At 45.9% G+C, this 19,470-nt stretch overlaps 1 protein-coding gene across 1 annotated transcript in view; it reads right to left on the bottom strand.

Annotated features, from left to right (window-relative positions):
- Positions 1-7,912: 7,912 nt before the first annotated feature.
- The window catches only part of LOC116843831, a 19,630-nt gene continuing 8,072 nt past the window's right edge, over positions 7,913-19,470 (bottom strand). Inside the window, exons 2-3 of the mRNA XM_032814630.1 lie at positions 15,139-15,232; positions 7,913-10,676 (exon numbers count right to left, since the gene is read on the bottom strand). Of these exons, the coding sequence (XP_032670521.1) occupies positions 9,892-10,676; positions 15,139-15,232 (879 nt within the window). The 3' untranslated portion in view covers positions 7,913-9,891. The remainder of the gene's footprint in view (positions 10,677-15,138; positions 15,233-19,470) is intronic.

Raw genomic sequence — 19,470 nt, 5'->3', positions numbered from 1 at the left:
TCTCTCTCTCTCTCTCTCTCTCTCTCTCTCTCTCTCTCTCTCTCTCTCTCTCTCTCTCTTGCGATTTTCCAGCATGCCGCGGATTTTTCGCGATACCACTTAATCTTGGGATCGTCGCGCCAGGAATGTAGCGTCGTCGTCATCATCGTCGTTATATATTATCGTTATCGTCGTTTGTAGTCGTCTACGACGTTCACTTCCGATCGATACACGCGCGGCTGAGTTTACGGGCTGCTTTGTACACATTTACGATGTTATTACAGTTCTTCGTGCGCGATCACGTTTTCAGTGAGAAGTTAATAACGCGCTCGATTGTGCAACCGCTCATTCTGGCGCGCTACGTCACCCGGTGGTTTCCTTTATTACGAATTAACGGACAGATTATAACGCTCACTTCCGTATCATTATTTCTTTTTTCTTTTTTCAGTTACGACGAATCATTCAGGGTTGATGCGCGGACGCGCGGACAAGGCTCGTGAATCTCTTCTCCAGCATTGTTTCATCGCGCGGAAAGCGGAACGATAAAATGAAACTACTTTGCACGAAATGCAAAGTAACGAAACAGTCGCATCGCGGGATAAGAGGCAGGGGGAGAGAGTGCGTGTGAACAAATAAAAATTACAATCGGCATGTCGCGCTTTATCAAAGAGGAATTAACTTCTCCCCGACGGCGGTGCGAGATACGGGCGACCTTAGATAAACACAAACGACAACTTTAAACTTTTCATTGTGCCGCGAGGTGTGCACGTTCAGAGCGCGCCTCGGACGAGAGGGAGAGAGAGAAATCGTCGAGTGGAATCGCGAGGACAACGTGAGCGCGCGGGGGCGTCTGAAATGACGCGTGTTTAATTCAAAATGTCTGCGTTCCGCGCGGCTCATGTCGAAGACAGGAGAGGAGACGCCCGGGCCCACCGTGGCGAGCATGACGACCACCATAGGGGCCACCGTCGCGTCGGTCCATTGTGGCAGTGCCTGGGGAATCGAGTAAATTGGCTGAATTGGCCCGTCCATGAACCGCGCCGCGACCGGCAGATACGCACACAGACAAACCCATACGTAGATGCAGATGTGCGATAGATCCCGCAGTTGCGTAACCCGCAGACGATCTCCTTTCGCCCCGAAGAAACCCCGTGTTTTCGGCCAGCGGTCGTCATGCGTCAAATTACAGGGTACGCGGAGAGACTATTATAGTCCTCTTTTTTCCATATAAATTCTTTTCAATTTCGCCATGTTTCCAGCAGTGCAGAAAAATGGACCGTCAGTAAAGTCTACTTTGTTAAAAAAAAAAAAAACGCAATAAATTTTGTTAAAAAATAGCAAATTATTTTAATAGCACACATTTAGAATATAAATAGCTTGTTAGAATATAAATAATACATGTGACATGAAAGGATGATAAGTTACTGCAGAACGTTTTTCTTTGATTACAGAATTTTACCATAAAATTCTTGATTACAGAATTTTACCATAGATTACAGTAATTTTTACCATAAAGTAATTGTTTTCGTGTAAAGTCGTATGGTCCTTGACACATAATTCTACAAATCGATTCGCGAAATAGTTGCATGACGCTCAGTTATGTCGATACGTTACGGTAAAACATTCAATTATTCATGTTTCCCTTAGCCATTGAAGAAAAATCTCTTATGCCCGTTTCTACCAACTTTGGTTAACTTAACTGGTTGGTTATTCCAATGGAATTGATCAATAATATTTTTCGTTAGTCAGATAGATACGATTGGTCAATTTCGTTGGAAAAACCAGCCGGTTAAGTTAACCAAATTTGGTAGAAATGGGCATTAGTCATTGAGCGCGTTGTAGTTAAAAAGAAATTAAAGTTCTTATTTGGACTCGACGATTCGAAAAGAGAACTTTGCAACAAAAATTGTGAACAACCAAGCCATACCAGATTTTTCCAGAATGTCATTGACTGAGGAGAATGTCAATAATTGGGTGTATTGTTCTAATTTACTCTTTTCTTCTGATTAATTGCAATCTCGCGTTTCCTTCCGGCGAGCGATTCTTGATAACGCGAACGCAGGATTTGCAGCTCGCCAATTCGTCCTCCGTGCGGAAATCTACGTGAATTCTTTCGCGATTAACCGACCGCGATTGCCGGTCGACGCGAATTCACCGACTAATCGCCATTTTATATCGGGAGCTGACGCGCGAGAGGACTTAGGCCCGACTATCAGACTACCGACTGCCGACCAATTACAGCAAGGCGCCGACTGACTGGATCGGCCGACTGGCGAGACTTCAGTCTATTTTTTGATTCGGACTCGAGTCGTAGCCAATCGTAAGTATCAAAAATATCAAAAGTATATGCATTGTAATGTTTGAGTAGCGTATATAAACAATTTTTACGTTTTAGCATTGACCGACTCGAATCGGCAATCGTAGTCGCCAGTCGAGTCGGCCTGTGCAGTCGGTAGTCTGATACTGGCTTAACGAATAACGTTCGTTATTCGATCGCGGCTGAAGCGGAATGACAATGTAACGTGGGGCGGGGGAGGAGGGAAAAAAACAAGCGAAATTAATTATGCGCCGCTCATAATTCAACGGGCGTCGCGACTTAATGCGGTGTACACTGTAAAATTTATTTATGACTACTCTCGAAGACTTCGTTCGGCGGGGGCCGCTTTGCAAAAAAATGTCTCGGAAGCTGCAGTGGCGGAAAAAGGTCCGTGCATCGCACAGCTGGTCGCAGCATGCCGTGCATCAAGAAGATGGAAGATATTAAAAGAAGTTCCGCCTTTCCTTGCGTATAATGAACGGCCGTTGTTTTGCGCATCCATCTGCCGTGCGAGAGAGAACCGACCAGAACGTCGTCGCCAGGGCACGGCGCGGCCCGTGAGAAAATATTGCAGATTTCGGCGAAACGACCGGGAAACGATCGCGTTCAGGACATCCGGAGAAGAATCGGGAGATTCGCAGTCGCGAGATCGAGTCGGAAGCGATCGCAAAGCCGGCATCAGACTAGCGATTGTCGATTGAATTGCATTTGCGATTGGAGATTAGCGACCACTTTATTATAGATTGAAGCAAAGCGGTCACTGATTGAGATCAGTGACTGCCAAGTAGACAATACTCCACTTTACAATCATCGATCGACAGTCGCTAGTGTGATAGGAACTTCGCAAAGAAGAGGTCGCAAAAATGAGAAAAAAAGGAAGAGCAAACGGGGGCAAATGCGCAAACGCAGAATTTCATTTTCCGTCCGATCGACACCGGAGCGCGGAAAATCGACGCTCCTTCACCGAAATCCGCCAGATGCGGACCTTAATGGCCAATCGGCGCGTATTGTCTCGCCGCGTGCGTCGAGGGCGCGTGCAAGCATAAAGAACGCACGACACGCACACCACTTTCACAGCTGCCGGAAGTATACATCTGCTAACGCAGAATCTACTAACCGTGCGGAGGAGATCGGGCCCCAACGAGTAACGCCCTCGACGACAATCGTGTGCCCGCGTCGTTAATTTTACACGATCGTGGAATCGCGCGTCTAATGACGTACGTATGTGCCTCTTTGTCTCTCTTTCTCTCTCTCTTTCTCTCTGTCTGTCCGTCCGTCTGTCTGTCTGTCTGTCTGTCGGCGGGGACGAATAATCAAGACGATTGATTAAAGTTGAAAAAAAGCCGACGTAGCGAAATAGAGAAAGAGAGACAGACCTTTTACACGTGGCGGACGGACAGACGGCGGGGCCCACCTTTATTTTCGAAAAATAGCGGCAGCTGCCCGGAAGAAACGACATGAGGCACGACGTGAGGCTCGTGCTGAACACCTTTCGCCTCTAAATCGAGAGCTCGTGGATCTCGGCACGACCCCGACGATAATGCACCTCTAAATATGAGAATTCCTGCGCGCGTGCACAAATTAACGATCGCGTCGGGAAAACAGCGATTTCTGCGCATCGATAAAAACGCGTGAGGCATACGCGAGTCGGCGCGCTGAGATTGATTCATTGCAAAATTTACAGTCGCGCACGCTTCTACGCGTCCACGACGTGCAAGTTAGAAATAAACAATGCGATGAGCGAAGAGGAAAGAGACTCTCTCTCTCTCTCTCTCCCCCTCTCTCTCCGCCTTCTCTCTCTCGAAATCAGTCGCGTCATCCATGACAAGGGGCGAGAGCGCAGTCTTGTTGTTGATCATTATTAAAACGGCAAACGGCAATCAAGTTTCACGGCCGGAAAGATCGCTTGCGTGCGTGCATGCTTGCGTGCACGGGTGCGTGCATGCGTGTGGCACGCGTGTGGCATTTCGTTTAAAATCTCTTCGTTATCTGCGGCTTGTAACGGGCCGTTTGCACGCATAACTCACCTCGAGCCGCCGCTATAAACGAAGCTCGCAGGTGTCTTCAATGAAGAAGTTATCTCTCGCCGGGCTGATAATAAATAATTCTTCCGCCTCGTTTGTGTTTCTCCTCGCGAATTACCGTAGTTTTATCAAGATCAAACCGCCGTTAAGGCAAGGTAGCACGAAGCGAAGTGAAGAAGACAAGGAGAGAGCAGGAGAAAGGGAAGAAACAATTTATTGTTGCCACAAAAGAGAGATGAAGAAAGAGGACTTCGAGCGAGGAGAAATACAAGTTGATACGATAAAACGCAATTATACGTAAGTGACTGAAGTACGAGTATCTGTTAAATTACGATCTGTTAAAATACGATCCGCGGTATCTCTCTTAATGAATTGCGTCGGGTGGCTCCATTACCGGTGGCTGTATAAGTTCTCAGCGCAGCGTGCAACGAGTACGTCACGTAAGACCGAAGGAAATTAATGAAAAATTCACCTGAGGATCGTATGAGATCACTAGTCTCCGATTTAACGTCTGTAAAGTAACGGAAAACGTAACACTGCCTTTTACTTGACACCGTCGACTAATTATGCTACGTGAGCTCTCAGCATGACCGATATGAGAGCTACACGAAGAAAAAATAGAAGAAAATATTTCACGGACTTCTACACAATATCCACGGCCGAGAAATCAATGTAAGCTACAAATAGTGATGGGTATGAAAAAAAATAATTGATCAAATTAAAATTATAGTTATTTTTAGCCTTAAGCATATTTTTTATTATTCTAACACGAAAATGGTAGTAATGACTTATATGTAACGTTATTATCACTAACATAACAGTAAAACAATAAATTAAAAAGATCATTTTCTTGATCATAATTTATAGTAATTATTTCACTATATGATTATACTTACAAATACCAAACATCTTTTTCCTGATACAATCATATTTCGGGAAAACACGTATCGATTCAATTCGATCCACTTTGAAGCCGCAGCTCATTATATCATGAGCTGCTTCCTTTGTTTCGTATATACCATACGCTTTTTAAGTCTTGAGCCCTTTTTTCACACCTTGCATATGTTCATTTTGCCTTTCCCAAATATGGCGACGGGACTTACCTGTGCATCATGTCCGAGCATATCTGATAACAGTCTAGGTATTATGTAGAAGTATGGATGTAGAAGTGTGGATGTTTATAGAGGCTCGCTTTTCAGTAATAGAGCGATTCCATCACTCTGCGTGGGTCGGCCTTTTTTAAAGAATAATAATGCGCAAATTCCACAGTCCGGCGTTGCGTCACGAGGTCGCACGGGTATTGAACACGTCGATTTTCCGATCAACGTGACCCGCGGAATGCAACGGCCGGGCGCAACGTCCTCAACCCTTTTTTCGTGTTCTCACCCCCGCAGCTGACGAGCGCGGGATACCACCTGACGGTTACCACCCGGGACAGCTGTTCTCTCCCCTTCGCGGGCCCGTGTGCACCCCCTTCTCCGTCGCCCCGCGCTGGCCCAGCGCGTCCAAAAAACACCGAGACGATTTCATGTGGTGTAAAAAAAAAGTCAAAAAACCACAAGGGCTTCTCGTCCCGAGCGGCAGGATGTGTTCGGTCGGCGGGGACGAGAAGAGAGGACGTGAAACCGTCGACGTTGGTTCATCATGGGATCGCGTTGTAGCAGCGCGTATCGCTATCGATTGTCATTTGTGCTGCGTATCTTAGCCCTGAGGGAGAAAAGTGATGTTTCGATGAACGGACATTCGTGATTAAATTTATCGGAAACGAGACATGACACACACGCGCAACGAGATCCAAGGGTAATTCCATGCAAATTCGCAAATTGTGACGCATCCAAACGCATTACGGCTAATTTGCGTCTCGACAGATCAAAATAGATCAAAAAGAAACAGACATTTAAATGGATAAAATCAGAAGCGATATATGGCATCGCGCGCAATCGAGTTCAATTTATGCAGATTCACGCCTTTGTAAGTATTACATTATTCATCCCAATATCAATTTTTCATGATTAACTTTACTTCAAATGTCACAAAGAATCCACTGTCGTAGCAACTGTGGCCGCACTTTGCAAGAGCGGTGTGCGTGTGCTTATCACTACTCACGCGTATCCAAACATCCGTAGAGGCTGCGAAAGCGGCCCAAGAGACAAACTTGCTTCGCGTGTGTGCGTGTGTGAATTTGAACTTGACAGATGAGAGAAATTTGCGTTTCTCGCCCAAGAAGATTTCAAGATCTCAGGATCGACTGTATCAATCTCGATCGAAGACTGTCCGCGATCGAAGACTTGCGTCAGCATTACGTAAGAGAAATGTCGTTACGCTGGTTATCCTTGATTAAAACTTTAATTCTTGCGATATTTTAACCGAGAGTTTGATTAATGCGCGAGAACCCCGGTAATGCCGGCGGTAGCGCCGGCGTTTCATCGGAAACGATTTCGTAATCGTCCTCGATCAGTCATAAATATTCATTTTATATTTTATATACTTCGATATTGTCATGCCGGCCACATAATCAAGTGACCGTCACCATGTTCCTCGAGCCGGACTGTCGTCGCCATTTTCCTCTCGCCTATTCGTCCTCTTCTACGAGAGGCGCCGGGTCTGCCGCGATCGCGCGGGAGGGATCGCGAGGAGACGCCGCCAGGAGGTCAGCGATCATTTGGTGAATCGCGAGGGCCGGTAAGAAAGCACATAGATTCTCCTGGTAACAGCAGTCCGGGGCTGCCCCCGGCTTATTTTCGCCGGACGAATGTCGAAGACAACAAAAGTACCTCGACGGAGCAGATGCATGGCATGTGCTACGAACCGACACCAGATGCCCCATTGGCGTAGAGATCCCTACCGACGAACGTCCCCGATAAAGGTGCACGATTCTTCTGGAGCTTGGTCGCGTGCCAGATTCACCGGCACAACGTTCGTACACGGCCCTTCCAACGGGCCCTCTGCGTCTCGTGAACCGTTGCTACGGGAACGTCTGAAGGGCGTCGGAACAGCAGTTTCTTAACGCTTCCGCAGCCTCGTCGTTTCGCGTCTTGGAGTCCCTCGCATGAAATATACGCATGATACACACGTACGTGTGTTTCCCCTGCTCCACCCGAGAAATCGCGGCTGAGGCGGCTACGCTGTGACGACAGGAAAAGGACGAACGTCGCCTTTCTGGCGTAAACCTCGCCGACGACTTGAGAGAATAGAGAATAGAGAGAAAAGAGTACGTTGTTAGTAACATGCGATTCGGTTTCTCAGCATTTGTTGTTGTTCGTTGCGCTGACTGCTGACGTCACAGAGCTGATAGTTGTCCACACATGTTTGTTTTTATTAGAAAAACGTTACATATTCCATATTGACAGCGCCACGCGAGATACAACATCGGGCGCGACAATGCCTGCTTCGAGAGCGTCTCGGATTCAGAGTTTTCGCGAGATATCTCGACGAGCCCTAATTAAAATTAATCCAAGAGCAACCGAAGTGTCAAAGTCCTCCAAAGATGCACACGAGTGTAGCTCTTGGCGACGGATCAAAGGCGCATACCCGGCGATGAGAAACGAGCGACACGTTCAAGGAGTGGAAAGACGAGAACGAGACGGCGGACTTAATTAACTTAGCGGTCGTTTATTTACTGCGTGTGGTCAATGTTATCTACAATGATTTATTGTAAAAGTAACAATAGTGTTGTGTGTATAAGTTAAAACGATATCATACATATGTACAGAGATTACGCGCTCGTTACCGATCGATCGCGCGGAAAGTACCCGCCAATTCGACGGAAGCAGGATGCCGATCGCCTCCCGCGAGCAAAAAAAGAAGAGACGGGCTCTGGAAAAATGCCCGGCGATTCGTTTCGTATCCTTCGGTCCTTTCCACGCGATCGATCACGACATACAGGTCCCTCCGACAAGTGACGCACGATCGAGGTCGGCCGTCGATCCTGAATCACTCGCGAGGATCGCTTTTATTTCACTTCCCCCTCCGTTCTTTTTCTTCTTTATTCATTAATACCGGATTGATCGAACGTCGGAGCGACGTGGTGCGATCCTGATCCATTCGTCGTATACGAGGAACGATGATCGTTCGTTCTAAATGATAATTCACTGATCTACGGCCGAATAAGTCCCTACCTAGTCGCTGAGCTGTCTTCGTCTCTCGCCTAATCCGAATTATATACATGCATTTTCGGGGCTGAAACGTTTCCTTGCTATTGTCGACACTGTGTAGCCAATTCTCTCCCCTTTCGTGTGCGAGCCGACTCGCAAATCGCTTCGCGCGTAGTCGCCGACAAAATGTAGCGATTCATAAAAGATCATCCGGATGTCAAAACGATTTTTTTGATACAACGCCCAGAAATGGATCGTTGACATTAAAATAAAATTTGTACAAGTAAGCGAATAAATTTACTTCCAAGCGTCATTTGTATCAGGTCGACATTATTATTTATATAAAAACATAGAGTCCAGACGCGCGTGACCCTTTTGATAATCGAAAGCGACATTTCCGCAATACTTTGCCGGCGATCACCGATGCTTATCTCACGTCCCTCTCTTGTAACAAATACTTTATAACACTGCCCGTTCTCCTGCCCGTAAACTTTGTCGCTCATCTTTTCTTCACTTATGATAAACTAACCTAGAAATTTGTTCTACGAGTAGCTAATTCTGATTCACCGGACGTTCTCCTACCTCGTTCGATGATTCTAATTGTCGGAAATCTTTTCTCTTAATGGCTTCCGAAGCCATCTCCCAATCATCGCAGAGGAGCGTCGCGAGAAATTAGTCGCTCCTCTGAAACAGGAGGGGACCACGAAAGGAATCTTAATACTCGATTAATGCGCTCGTCTGCGAGCTCCGCGAGATTCTCGACCTCCTGACGAAGGAAAAACAGCGCGCATATCGATCCAGCGTATGAACGCGCTCGAAATCATAGTTGTCGAAGAATGAAGTCGATGTATACTTTCAATTTCATGCTTTCGACACTCTCATTGAACCATCGGTTCTCATTGAAACTATGTCACAAACTGTATCGGGAGAAAATCGATCCATATCGAAGTCAAGTGTAAAACTACGTTCACATTGATGGTGTCAACATTTCGAAATGTACATCTGAAACGATGTCAACTTGTGACACTTATCGAGCGCACTGCGCGATATCCGCGAACGATAATATTTCGACAAAGGTAAAACAAGTAGCAAAATTGAGGAAAGCGGATCGCTCGCAAATTATTTGACCCGGACGTCGAATACAAATAACGACTCTCGGAAAAATATTTGGACTCTTCCTCGGTAGAAAAGTAAGAAAGCGAAGAGAACCTTGCGCAAACGTGTTCGCGTTCTGTCGTGTATGTATGTGTGTGTAAGAGAGAGAGAGAGAGAGAGAGAGAGAGAAAAAGGGAGATATGTACGATCGATTAATTTAAATAATAAAGTTAATTTACTCGAGACTCTTTCTCCGGAGAACATCTCCCTCTCACAATCTCTCACTCGGATGGGAAAGTTTCTCGACGATGACGACGCGTCATGAGAGAAGTAATCTGTAATAATCGTTCACTACCTGGATCCCGGAGCTTCATCGATCGAGTCAATCCAGAGCCAGGTTCATATCCTGCGACTTGGCTTCCGTGTAGCCGGTGTGCTGAGCGAAAGCCCGCTCCCTCTGCAGATCCAGGTGATTCTTCATGGCGACGACCGTGGGATGATGAAGCGGCAGACCCTCGTCCTCGACGAGGTATCGGAGCGCCTCGTTGGCGCAGGCGTCCCATCCAGCCGTCCAAGAATCGGTATCCTGCTCCTGCTGATGAGCAAAGTACTTGCCAGGCTGCGCAGCGTCCTGGTCTTGCGTTCTGAGACGCTGATCGAGACACATGTAGCCGGAGAAAGCGTGACTCGCCGTGTCCTTCGGCTCGAACGACCGGCTGTGCAGCGGCTCTTGGCGATCTTGGCAGAAGCCGTCGAAGCTCAGGAACTTGGTGCGGCCGACGGTGCTCCGCTCGTCGAGTAATTGCTCGCTGCGGGCGAAGAAGTCGACCTGATGATGAACAGGCGCGACCACTTTCGGCTCCGCTTGGTCCTGGAGGCAACCGCGCTCGAGGTAGCTCGTGTCCTGCAGCATCTCCACGCTGCGCGTCGGACTTCGATGCGCCGTTCTGCCAGAGGTGGACGCGACGGACCGTGTGCTGGAATACTTGAGCTCCTGGGCGAGGGAAGCCGCGAGGTGATGTAGCAACTTGGTGTTCCCCGTCTCCTCGTCGTCGTCCTCGAGCTCATCGATGTCCACTTCGACACCCTCATCCTCGGACGAAGATACGAGATCGTCGTTGTCGCCGTCGTCCACGCCTAACAGCGTCAATAACCGTTCGGCGGCATCTGCGCAATGTTGCAAACGGCAAGAGATTATTTGCCAATGCGGGGGATCGACTTGGGGATTATAAGACGGCTCCCTTTCGGAGGGAGGATATTACTCGTCGGCGAGAGGATAAATCGATCTCAGGCGGATGGAAGTACTCGTAAATAAAAGCCCAACGACCGGGACACGGACCTAGGATAATCCACGTACACGAGACGAAATTGATATTTAAGACTAATAACAGGTTGTTATCGACATAATAACGGAGGTCGTGTCGCTCTCAAATTACGTCGCTTTGTTACATTCGAGCCGGTGCCTTGTAATCTTCAATCTTCATCGTCGGCTCGCATAAAGTACATCGTACTCGCGCGTATCGAGAACATGTCGGGATAAGATAAGGCGGTTACAGAAGTCCGTTCTGGGAACGTTCGTCGGAGGGGGCGATTTCACCCTGCGCGCTGCCGGGGGAGGGGCTGCCTCGTTAAGTCCCGCCGGATGTTGGGCATTGAGATTTCTCCCGAAAAGGAGAGACGTCGCAGATGCGCCTCTGTCGCGATAAAGGCCCACGACGACGAAGTCGTCTCGCGCCGAATCAACGACAATAACTGGGAGAGAGAAAGAGAAAAAGAGAGAGAGTGAAAAAGAGAAACCGCGTTATTGTAACAACCGGACTAGATTCGATGAGCCGGCTCGGTCCTGTGGGAATCCTGCCCCATAAACGTCCCACGGGAACTACCTGTCGCGCACTACCCGAAACCCATCCCGTCATATCCGTCCTTCGAATCGCCGAATTTCGCACGAGTCTCTCCTCTTTCTCATCTCCCTCGTCCGCTCGCGCGCGCGCGCGCGCGCGTGTGTGTGTATATATGTGAGTGCGTGGCCGCTTCACGTGACGGTGTGTCGTGTACATGCACTCTACTCGCCGTTCGCACACCCTTACGCGAGCGGAAAGGTCGCCCGACGAGGGTAACTTCGATATACCTGTTCCTGGGAACGGGAGCGATTTCGATCGGTAGGTGGCGATCGATTAAATTATATGTTCGAGTCCGGGGCTCCAGTGAGAAGATATCGCGGTACGCAAGGCGATAATTAAAGTTGTAATTATGCAAATTTTGATCGAATATATTGCAAATATAATTACTTGTGTTGATGATGAAATAACGAAGTGCGCGTTCGAAAAGTTATACGAACTGTTTGCCTCGCGAATAGAGAGTCGGCGAATTTTCTCGATGATGCGACAAGAGCCACGAATTTTTGTAATTAACGCGATAAAAATCGTGTACTTGAAACGTGATTGACGATTTTGTACTGAAAAAAAATACTTGAGAATTTATTTGTGGAATACAAAGTGCATTTCTGTGTACCTAAATTTTATCTAAATTTAGGTATCTATAAATAATACCTAAATTTTATATCCCACAAATGAATTTTTAACTGTCAAAAAAGTCAAAAAATATTTGTATGTGTGTATACATATGGACAAATTATACCAAACGTACGCGTTATTCCCACACTTTTTCTTCGACATTGTGAGTGCATTCAATCGTTCGATTTTTCAGACAGGCAGGCGTACGTTACGAGTCGTGCCTCTCTCTCATTCTTTCTTCTTGACGGTAATAGAAAAGTCTGGACCAGTCGAGAGCGAGTTCGTTGATTCTTCTTTTTTCGACCGTCTCTCTCTCTCTCTCTCTCATTCTCTCTTGCTCCCCACCTTTCTCTCCTTCCCCAGAAGATGCTCTAATGCGACTCTTTCTGCCGGACGTTCCCACAGGGATACCCGCATTTAAATGTCCTGTTTCACTACAGTACCTAGCGAGACGGTATTAGATTGAGTTAGGTTAAGCGACGATTTAAAGGGACTGAAAGGCGTCTAATGAACGAACCGCGCGCGCGAATCGTTTGTTTCTAGGGAAAAGCTAAAGAGGCCATAGAAAATGACAAAAGCTACAACGACATCGCCATCGATATTAAAGACTCGCTGAAAATGTAATGAAATGTAGCACAAAAAATGCTAAATAATCTGATAAATTCCCGTTAAAAACCGGCGCACAAAATGTCGCACAATGCGTATTCCCGTTATTTCGTTTATCTTACGAACAAACAATTATCCCCCCGGCCAAAATGACGAGGTTATTTCGCACGGACACTTGAGCGTGACTCATGATAACCACAAAGCGGCCAAGTGCTCGTCGTTCATCCTCGATAATAATACGGCGTGTTATCGCGCGAAACTATGTATATAGCGAATTAACTTTTATCAGCCGATCGCTCGACGTCATCGTGACGACCGTAAATTTGTTTACATCCGCTTTTACGACTCGCGTTACGATTTATATTATTCGACGATACCGTCTGAAATTGCTCCGCCGGGGGAGCTCATAATTCTCGCCGGTGAATGGAAATTCCTGTAGCTGTACGTACACAGCAGAATGCCTGGCATTAGCATAGAGAATTCATATTTCAGGAGGATCGGCCAAACGACCATAAGCGGTGACGCGAAGTTATTTTCCTGAGCGATACACGCGCGCGCTCGACTTATATATTCCGTGATTAACGACGCCGACCTAATAAATTTTAATGGCCCACTCGCAACGCGGGAATAAATACGGGTACAAAGTTGCGCGCTCGCGCTATTACGCGGACATCCGCGTCATTTGTACCTTAGTAAAAGTTTTAATCGGTCCGAGACTCACGAAGATCGCGCCGCTCGGCGAGTTAATTGAACAGCATTTTATACAAATAGCAGCGAACTTTTACGCATGAAAAGCGAAAAGCGTAGGAGAAGACATCGCGGTACTTATTATATTTAATTATTTTCGCGTCACTCTCCTTATGCGTTACATATACATGCATATTTCACCGCTAGTAGAATCTTGCTAAAAATGGAACGACAGATCCGCGTGCTCAATTACTACCTATCCATCGTCGGAAATTCGCTCCGTGATTCCTACTCAATCGTTAATTACGTCGCATTCGCGCCTCCAGAGCCCCGGCGTATCGCTGGGAAATGGAAAAATTAGCGTGAAAATTCTCACGCTCGTCGAGAGCGCCGAGGGAAAAAGGCAGCCAGCTCCCGGCGTTATTATAGGAAACACGGCCGAGACATTTTTCAACGGGTACGCGCGAGCTAGGATTTTCTGGGGCGCGAGAATCCTGCCGGGGGTAGCGCAGGTACGCCCTTACGACCGTCGTAAAACATTTCCACTTTGCGTCGGTGCTTTAAAGGGAAGCCAAATTTCTCGTATTCGCGAGCGAACTCGACCCGACTCCGTCCCGCGGGAAACACGATAGAACCGTGAATACCCAGGAAGAAGAGGAAGAGAAGGAGGAGGAGGATGGAGGACGCGGGTATGTGTGTACGGAGATATGTGCATGCTCTACGACGTAATTAAGCAACAATGTAATCAGGAATAATCAGAGGGAGAACTGACGCAACGCGCAAACGTAATTATCGTGGCGCTCGTAATCCGCATTATGCATGTTTCAACCATTAAAGCCCGTCGCACGTGCGCAACGTATCATATGCACATTATGTTATATCCACATAAATCAAAACACAAAACAGACACAAAAGTACGCACTGGCGAGTAAGCAAATCATGAATCGCGTATTATTACTTGAATTCCGAGTCGAGAAAAATTAGTTAATCGACCAAACGAAAACTTGTAATTACGTGCACGACATCGCTGGAGATATCGTATCAAATTACGGAGATTACCGTAGTTCAGTCACCATGATTTGTTTACGAGGCCTGTGCTTAAGGAAGTTTTAAGACTCAGTGCCGTATTGTCAGTGACGCATCAGGGCATTCATAAACTTACTTATTTATCGAACAAAATTACATTTATAAGTTATTTCTATTTAATATTTAATATTTAATATTTTATTAAAATTACATTTATAAGTTATTTCTATTTAATATTTTATAATTTCGAATAAAGTTGAGATAAATGTATGCACATATCACAAATACGAAAAATATTCTTTTGTTTTTTTTATTAATGCTTTATTTGTCCATCAGTTAATCTAATAGAGATGCACAGATATTATAAAAAGAAGTGTTTAAATAAATAAAATAAAATAATGTGTATACGTGTGTATCACGCAAGTATTACTATAGATTATAAACTTTTCATTGCTATATTTTCCAAACAAAACCTTTTTCAGTAACTGAAATTTGTATATAATGTCGATACATTAGTCTTCTATCTTTAATATTGTAGCAGTTTCGTTAAGATTCTAATCTTAGAGAGAGTTTATAAGAAATTAAAAATAGAAATTAAAAATAGCACGCCAGAGGGACACGTATAATAAAGTGACAACTTTAGTTTGAAATATCTCAACTCTCAAATGACCAAACTTTTTCTAATTGCACAGCAGTTAAATAATACTTCACTTTATATGCAGAGCAAGTTTCAATGAACTCTTGACAAATTCATTTTGTCTTACAACCTCCTTAAAGTCAAATAAGAAGTAAATTACCTCGTATGGTGGGCGAATTATCCGTGATATCGGTGGCCAAGTCGACGAAGTCCTCCAAACCTCCACCGTCCCCTCCGCAATCCATCATTGTGTCCTGAGCAAAAGGATGGAGGGAAAAAAAAGATCTCTTCTGTGAAGTTGTTACAGCAGCCAAGCCCGAGAATTGGCAGATTAAATGGGGAAAATCTCTCTCTCTCCCTCTCTCTCTCTCTCTCTCTCTCTCTCTCTCTCTCTCTCTCTCTCTCTCTCTCTCTCTCTCTCTCTCTCTCTCTCTCTCTCTCTCTCTCTCTCTCTCTCTCTCTCTCTCTCTCTCTCTCTCTCTCTCTCTCTCTCTCTCTCTCTCTCTCTCTCTCTCTCTCTCTCTCTCTCTCTCTCTCTCTCTCTCTGTCACACGTCACACGGCCATTAGTCTGGATCGGGAGCTCGGCGGGAATTAATCAGTTTATTGTTTAAAGCGCGACTGTATCGTTTAAAGCGGGATTGAAACGCCGCTTGGAAAAAAGCTTCTCGCGAATTATCCAAGCCGCCAGTGTGGATCGTTGATACATGCGTATATATATATAACGCGGCTCGGGCGCGGGATATGAAAATTTATTCGCAGACGCGCGGAATTTAATTAAAAGCACGCACCACCGGCGGCTCGCGCGAAGTGCGAGCGGGGGAGATATTATAATCGCAAAATAAATAATCGCGACAAAATACGGTGTGTGTTTTAATAATATCAGCCGGAAGTTCGTCCGGTGAGAGGGGCTCAAAATTCCAGCGCGAGAGTCAATTTTGCAGCGAGCACCAGCGTTGCCGTTAAGCGTCGTGAATTATTGCTAGTGGTCGGTAACTGTGGCGTTATTAATGCCGCCGTTTATGTAACTTTCGTGCGACGTCGCGCGCATTAACGACATTCGGCCCAAGTCTGCCAAGCCGCCAATTTGCCGCGAAACTTAGTAATTCGCGAGGAAGCGCTGTTAGCGACGACCCGATCGAGAAAGACTTTCCCCGAAATAATTGCCGTTCGCGCGATAATACGATCGCCCCTAAGGATCGCGACGATTTCTCTCTCCTGCGGTAATGAGCCCTTCGCTCTCAGAATTAACAGACACAAACGTGAACGCGACGTGAAAAGAAACTGAACCTTCAACTAAACGTTATATTTCTTTGCCTCTTTTTCCGCGATTCTAAATATATTTTTATTGCTCTAAAGCTCCGCGTGTTCTCCGTTATATGTCCACCTGTCGTAAAGTATCCATCGGTTTATCACGAGAATTCAATCCACTTCGCGTCAATACTCCATTAAATAATAAATCACGATTGCAGCAACATACAGCACACTAATTTCTCGAACTTTAACTTCGCCATGCAACTGAATATCCTAAAAATGTCTCGAGGACATCTCAAGAACGACCTACTTTTCAGATGTTTTTTTGGAAAATTCTGTTATCTATGGCCTTCATTCTGAATTCTTTTATCGATAAAAGAGTCCATAAATGTGCTTTAAGAAGGTTTAATTACATTTAGAGGCACTTATTAATCGATAAAGAGAATTCAAAATAAGTATCTAGGTCTACACATTGGAATTTTCAGCTACATTGATTACACTTGCACAACAGTTTGTCGTTCTGCAACGGCACATCGTGCACATATGGTGCCATGGATGCCATATCATTTTCTAGATCAAAAGATTGTACGATTTTATATATACGATGCAATGGGTTACAACTATTATAATGACAAAGCTATTATAACTCTACCTCTCATAACTTATTTATGCAGATTTCAATCTCAAGCGTGTAATTCTCGATCTAGGTTAGGTTAAGTTATGACGTGGTATGTGTACCTATTCTTGCAACCGTTACACGCGTCGTTTGGATTCGCGTCTTCTAATCGTCCACTTAACAATAAAGAACGCAGTAACGGTTCCATCAACAATAAAACTCGCTCCCACTTTAGCACTGTTCATATTCCACGATATAATAACCGTTCGGTCGATCGTAGTACACTGCCGTAGTACACTTTAAGAACCATAGACTGGAGGCGTGGGAGCGAACTTTATGAGCGACCTTGGCTCTTCGTAAAATTCCGAAGATTCTTGCTAACCCGACAGAAGAGACGAGCGACCTGGCGCGTGGTAAATATCCCTCTACAACCCCGTTGACCCAGTGACCGGCGATAAATACCACAAACACAGTTACGGTATTATCATGACGTTCTGTGCACCTTTGCTTCGGTAAAATGCAAAACGTGTCTACACCGATTTTCTGTGAAAGAGAAGAGAAAAGAATACAACCTTGACCAGACACGAGACGAAGATCTCATGCGCGCACGACGCAAAGGGTACGCACGGACTCTCTTGAGAGAAAAGTGGAGGAACTCGACGGGGTTTCGGCGGCAGCCGGTAAAGGAAGAACACGCGCGATTCGCGTGCGGTCGCCACGCCGTGCCACCTCGAATTCCTTCGGAACGGGTGAAAGCAAACGTGGAGAAAGTTCGCGAATGAGTTGAGATGATCGCGCCGGCCGGGGACCTAAGGACGGAAATTGCGCCGAAACGAAATGACATGGACGATCATCGACCACCGCGACGACGCTCGCCCACGAAGAAGCGATTCATGTCGACTTCCATTACGACGTGCAGGCAACAATCGGGATCTTCGTGCAGTAACTAACGTCGTTCTGATGCCTATGATAGAATCATGATGCATAGGTCGTTCAGAAAATGCACAGAAAAAGAAAATTTCAGTTCGGATAATTGAATGGAGGCTAGACGAAAAACTTACTGAGAAGTAAATAATATCTCTGTCACTGTGACCGAAAACATTCGTCTGAACGTTAAGCTTCATTAATCCTAGGACGCCAAACATGGGTAAAAAATTTATCCAGACCAATTTTTCCGAGATTATCATTCCTGAAATTCGCGTAACTTTTTGATGTTTAGGGTTATAGCGTTAAAACTGAGTTGAGATACCTGAAAGCAATTGGCTGAATAGAAAGTTCCTTGCAGTTGAATAAGAACCTTTCTATTTCTACATCCGAATTTTTCCTCTGGTCCCCGAGTAATAGAAAATTCAGTTACACTAACAGAGTTATTTTTTCTGTGCACGTGGTCTAATTAAAAAGATAACAGAAATTTAGCCAAATCTTCATTACTATATTTTAGAATCATCCTTTACTAAATTAAGTGTGACAGTAAAGAGTGATTTGTCGTTTAGTCTTTGTTTAACGTTGCGTCGAACGCCTTATGTGTCGCTGTGCGTTCATTGCTTTGGCTGTCGCCTTGTCTTCGCCTTGTCGCCAGAGTGAAGTTGAGGTTTTATCAAGGCTAATAAATCAGTGCTAAAAATCCTTCAGATTCTGGCGAAATCGTGCAGAAAAGTGCGAGCAACAATGAAACCGTTCAACTTAGTCTTTGCTGGTGTAAGGACCCATCGCTCGCAGAGTACACTTTGGCGCACTGTCAAACAAAGACTAATCGACAAAGACACTCTATATTGTTATAAATAATCTAATAAAGGATGATTCTAAGATACGGTAATAGAGATTTTGCTAAATTTATTTAGCTCTATATGGCCATTGTATGGTTACTTTTTTAACGACCCGCGTGGAATTAAGTGTGACAAGCACTGTAACGAGTATGCGGCAAATATTCCTAAATTAACGTAATTACAGAACACACGAATCGAGCGAGACGACAGAACGAAGCGCTCGCAACAGCGTAGCGCATAAATTAACGGTTAATGCAAATTAATATGCAGCGACATGACGCGCGGGACTTGACGCGAACGGTCACCCCGATCGCGATTACGATCGGTAACGATGCCGAGAAGTACCGAGAGCGAAGCGCGACCTGATCGTTCCTGATTGGGACTTGGTCTCGCACGTCGCACGCTAATTATCGCCATCGCGGCAAATCATAGCCCCGACGACGCGAAGTTATGATACGCCGTTATCGATGCACTCGCGGCTGCTCTCGCCGCTAATTGCATCGATATGGAAATACATTGAAAGGAAACGAGCCTGGAACGCGTTCGAGAGACGCGGGCATGGTTCTCGTCGGGCGCGTCCGCAGGATTGGGGGCGAGCCTGATCGCCTGGCGTAATCGATGTATGCAAACGAGTGGTTATTGTAAATTTCCGCCGTTAGGGGTACGCTTTCTCCCGATCGGCGAGAAGATAATCGGGAAGTCGACGCCATCGAATCCGTAATGCGACCGCCGAAATGTGCCGAGCTCAACTCCGGATCTGATAAAGCCCTCTCCTGCCGATTCCTTTTTCCCTCTCCCTCACTCTCACCCTTTCTCTCTCTCTCTCTCTCTCTCTCTCTCTCTCTCTCTCTCTCTCT

The sequence above is a fragment of the Odontomachus brunneus genome, unplaced genomic scaffold (genome assembly GCF_010583005.1).
Source record: "Odontomachus brunneus isolate Ranch 3 - 2012 unplaced genomic scaffold, Obru_v1 Obru_scaffold_036, whole genome shotgun sequence".
Taxonomy (NCBI): Eukaryota; Metazoa; Arthropoda; class Insecta; order Hymenoptera; family Formicidae; genus Odontomachus; species Odontomachus brunneus.
The sequence above is the reverse complement of the archived record's forward strand: the minus strand, read 5'-3'. Positions and strand labels throughout refer to the sequence as shown.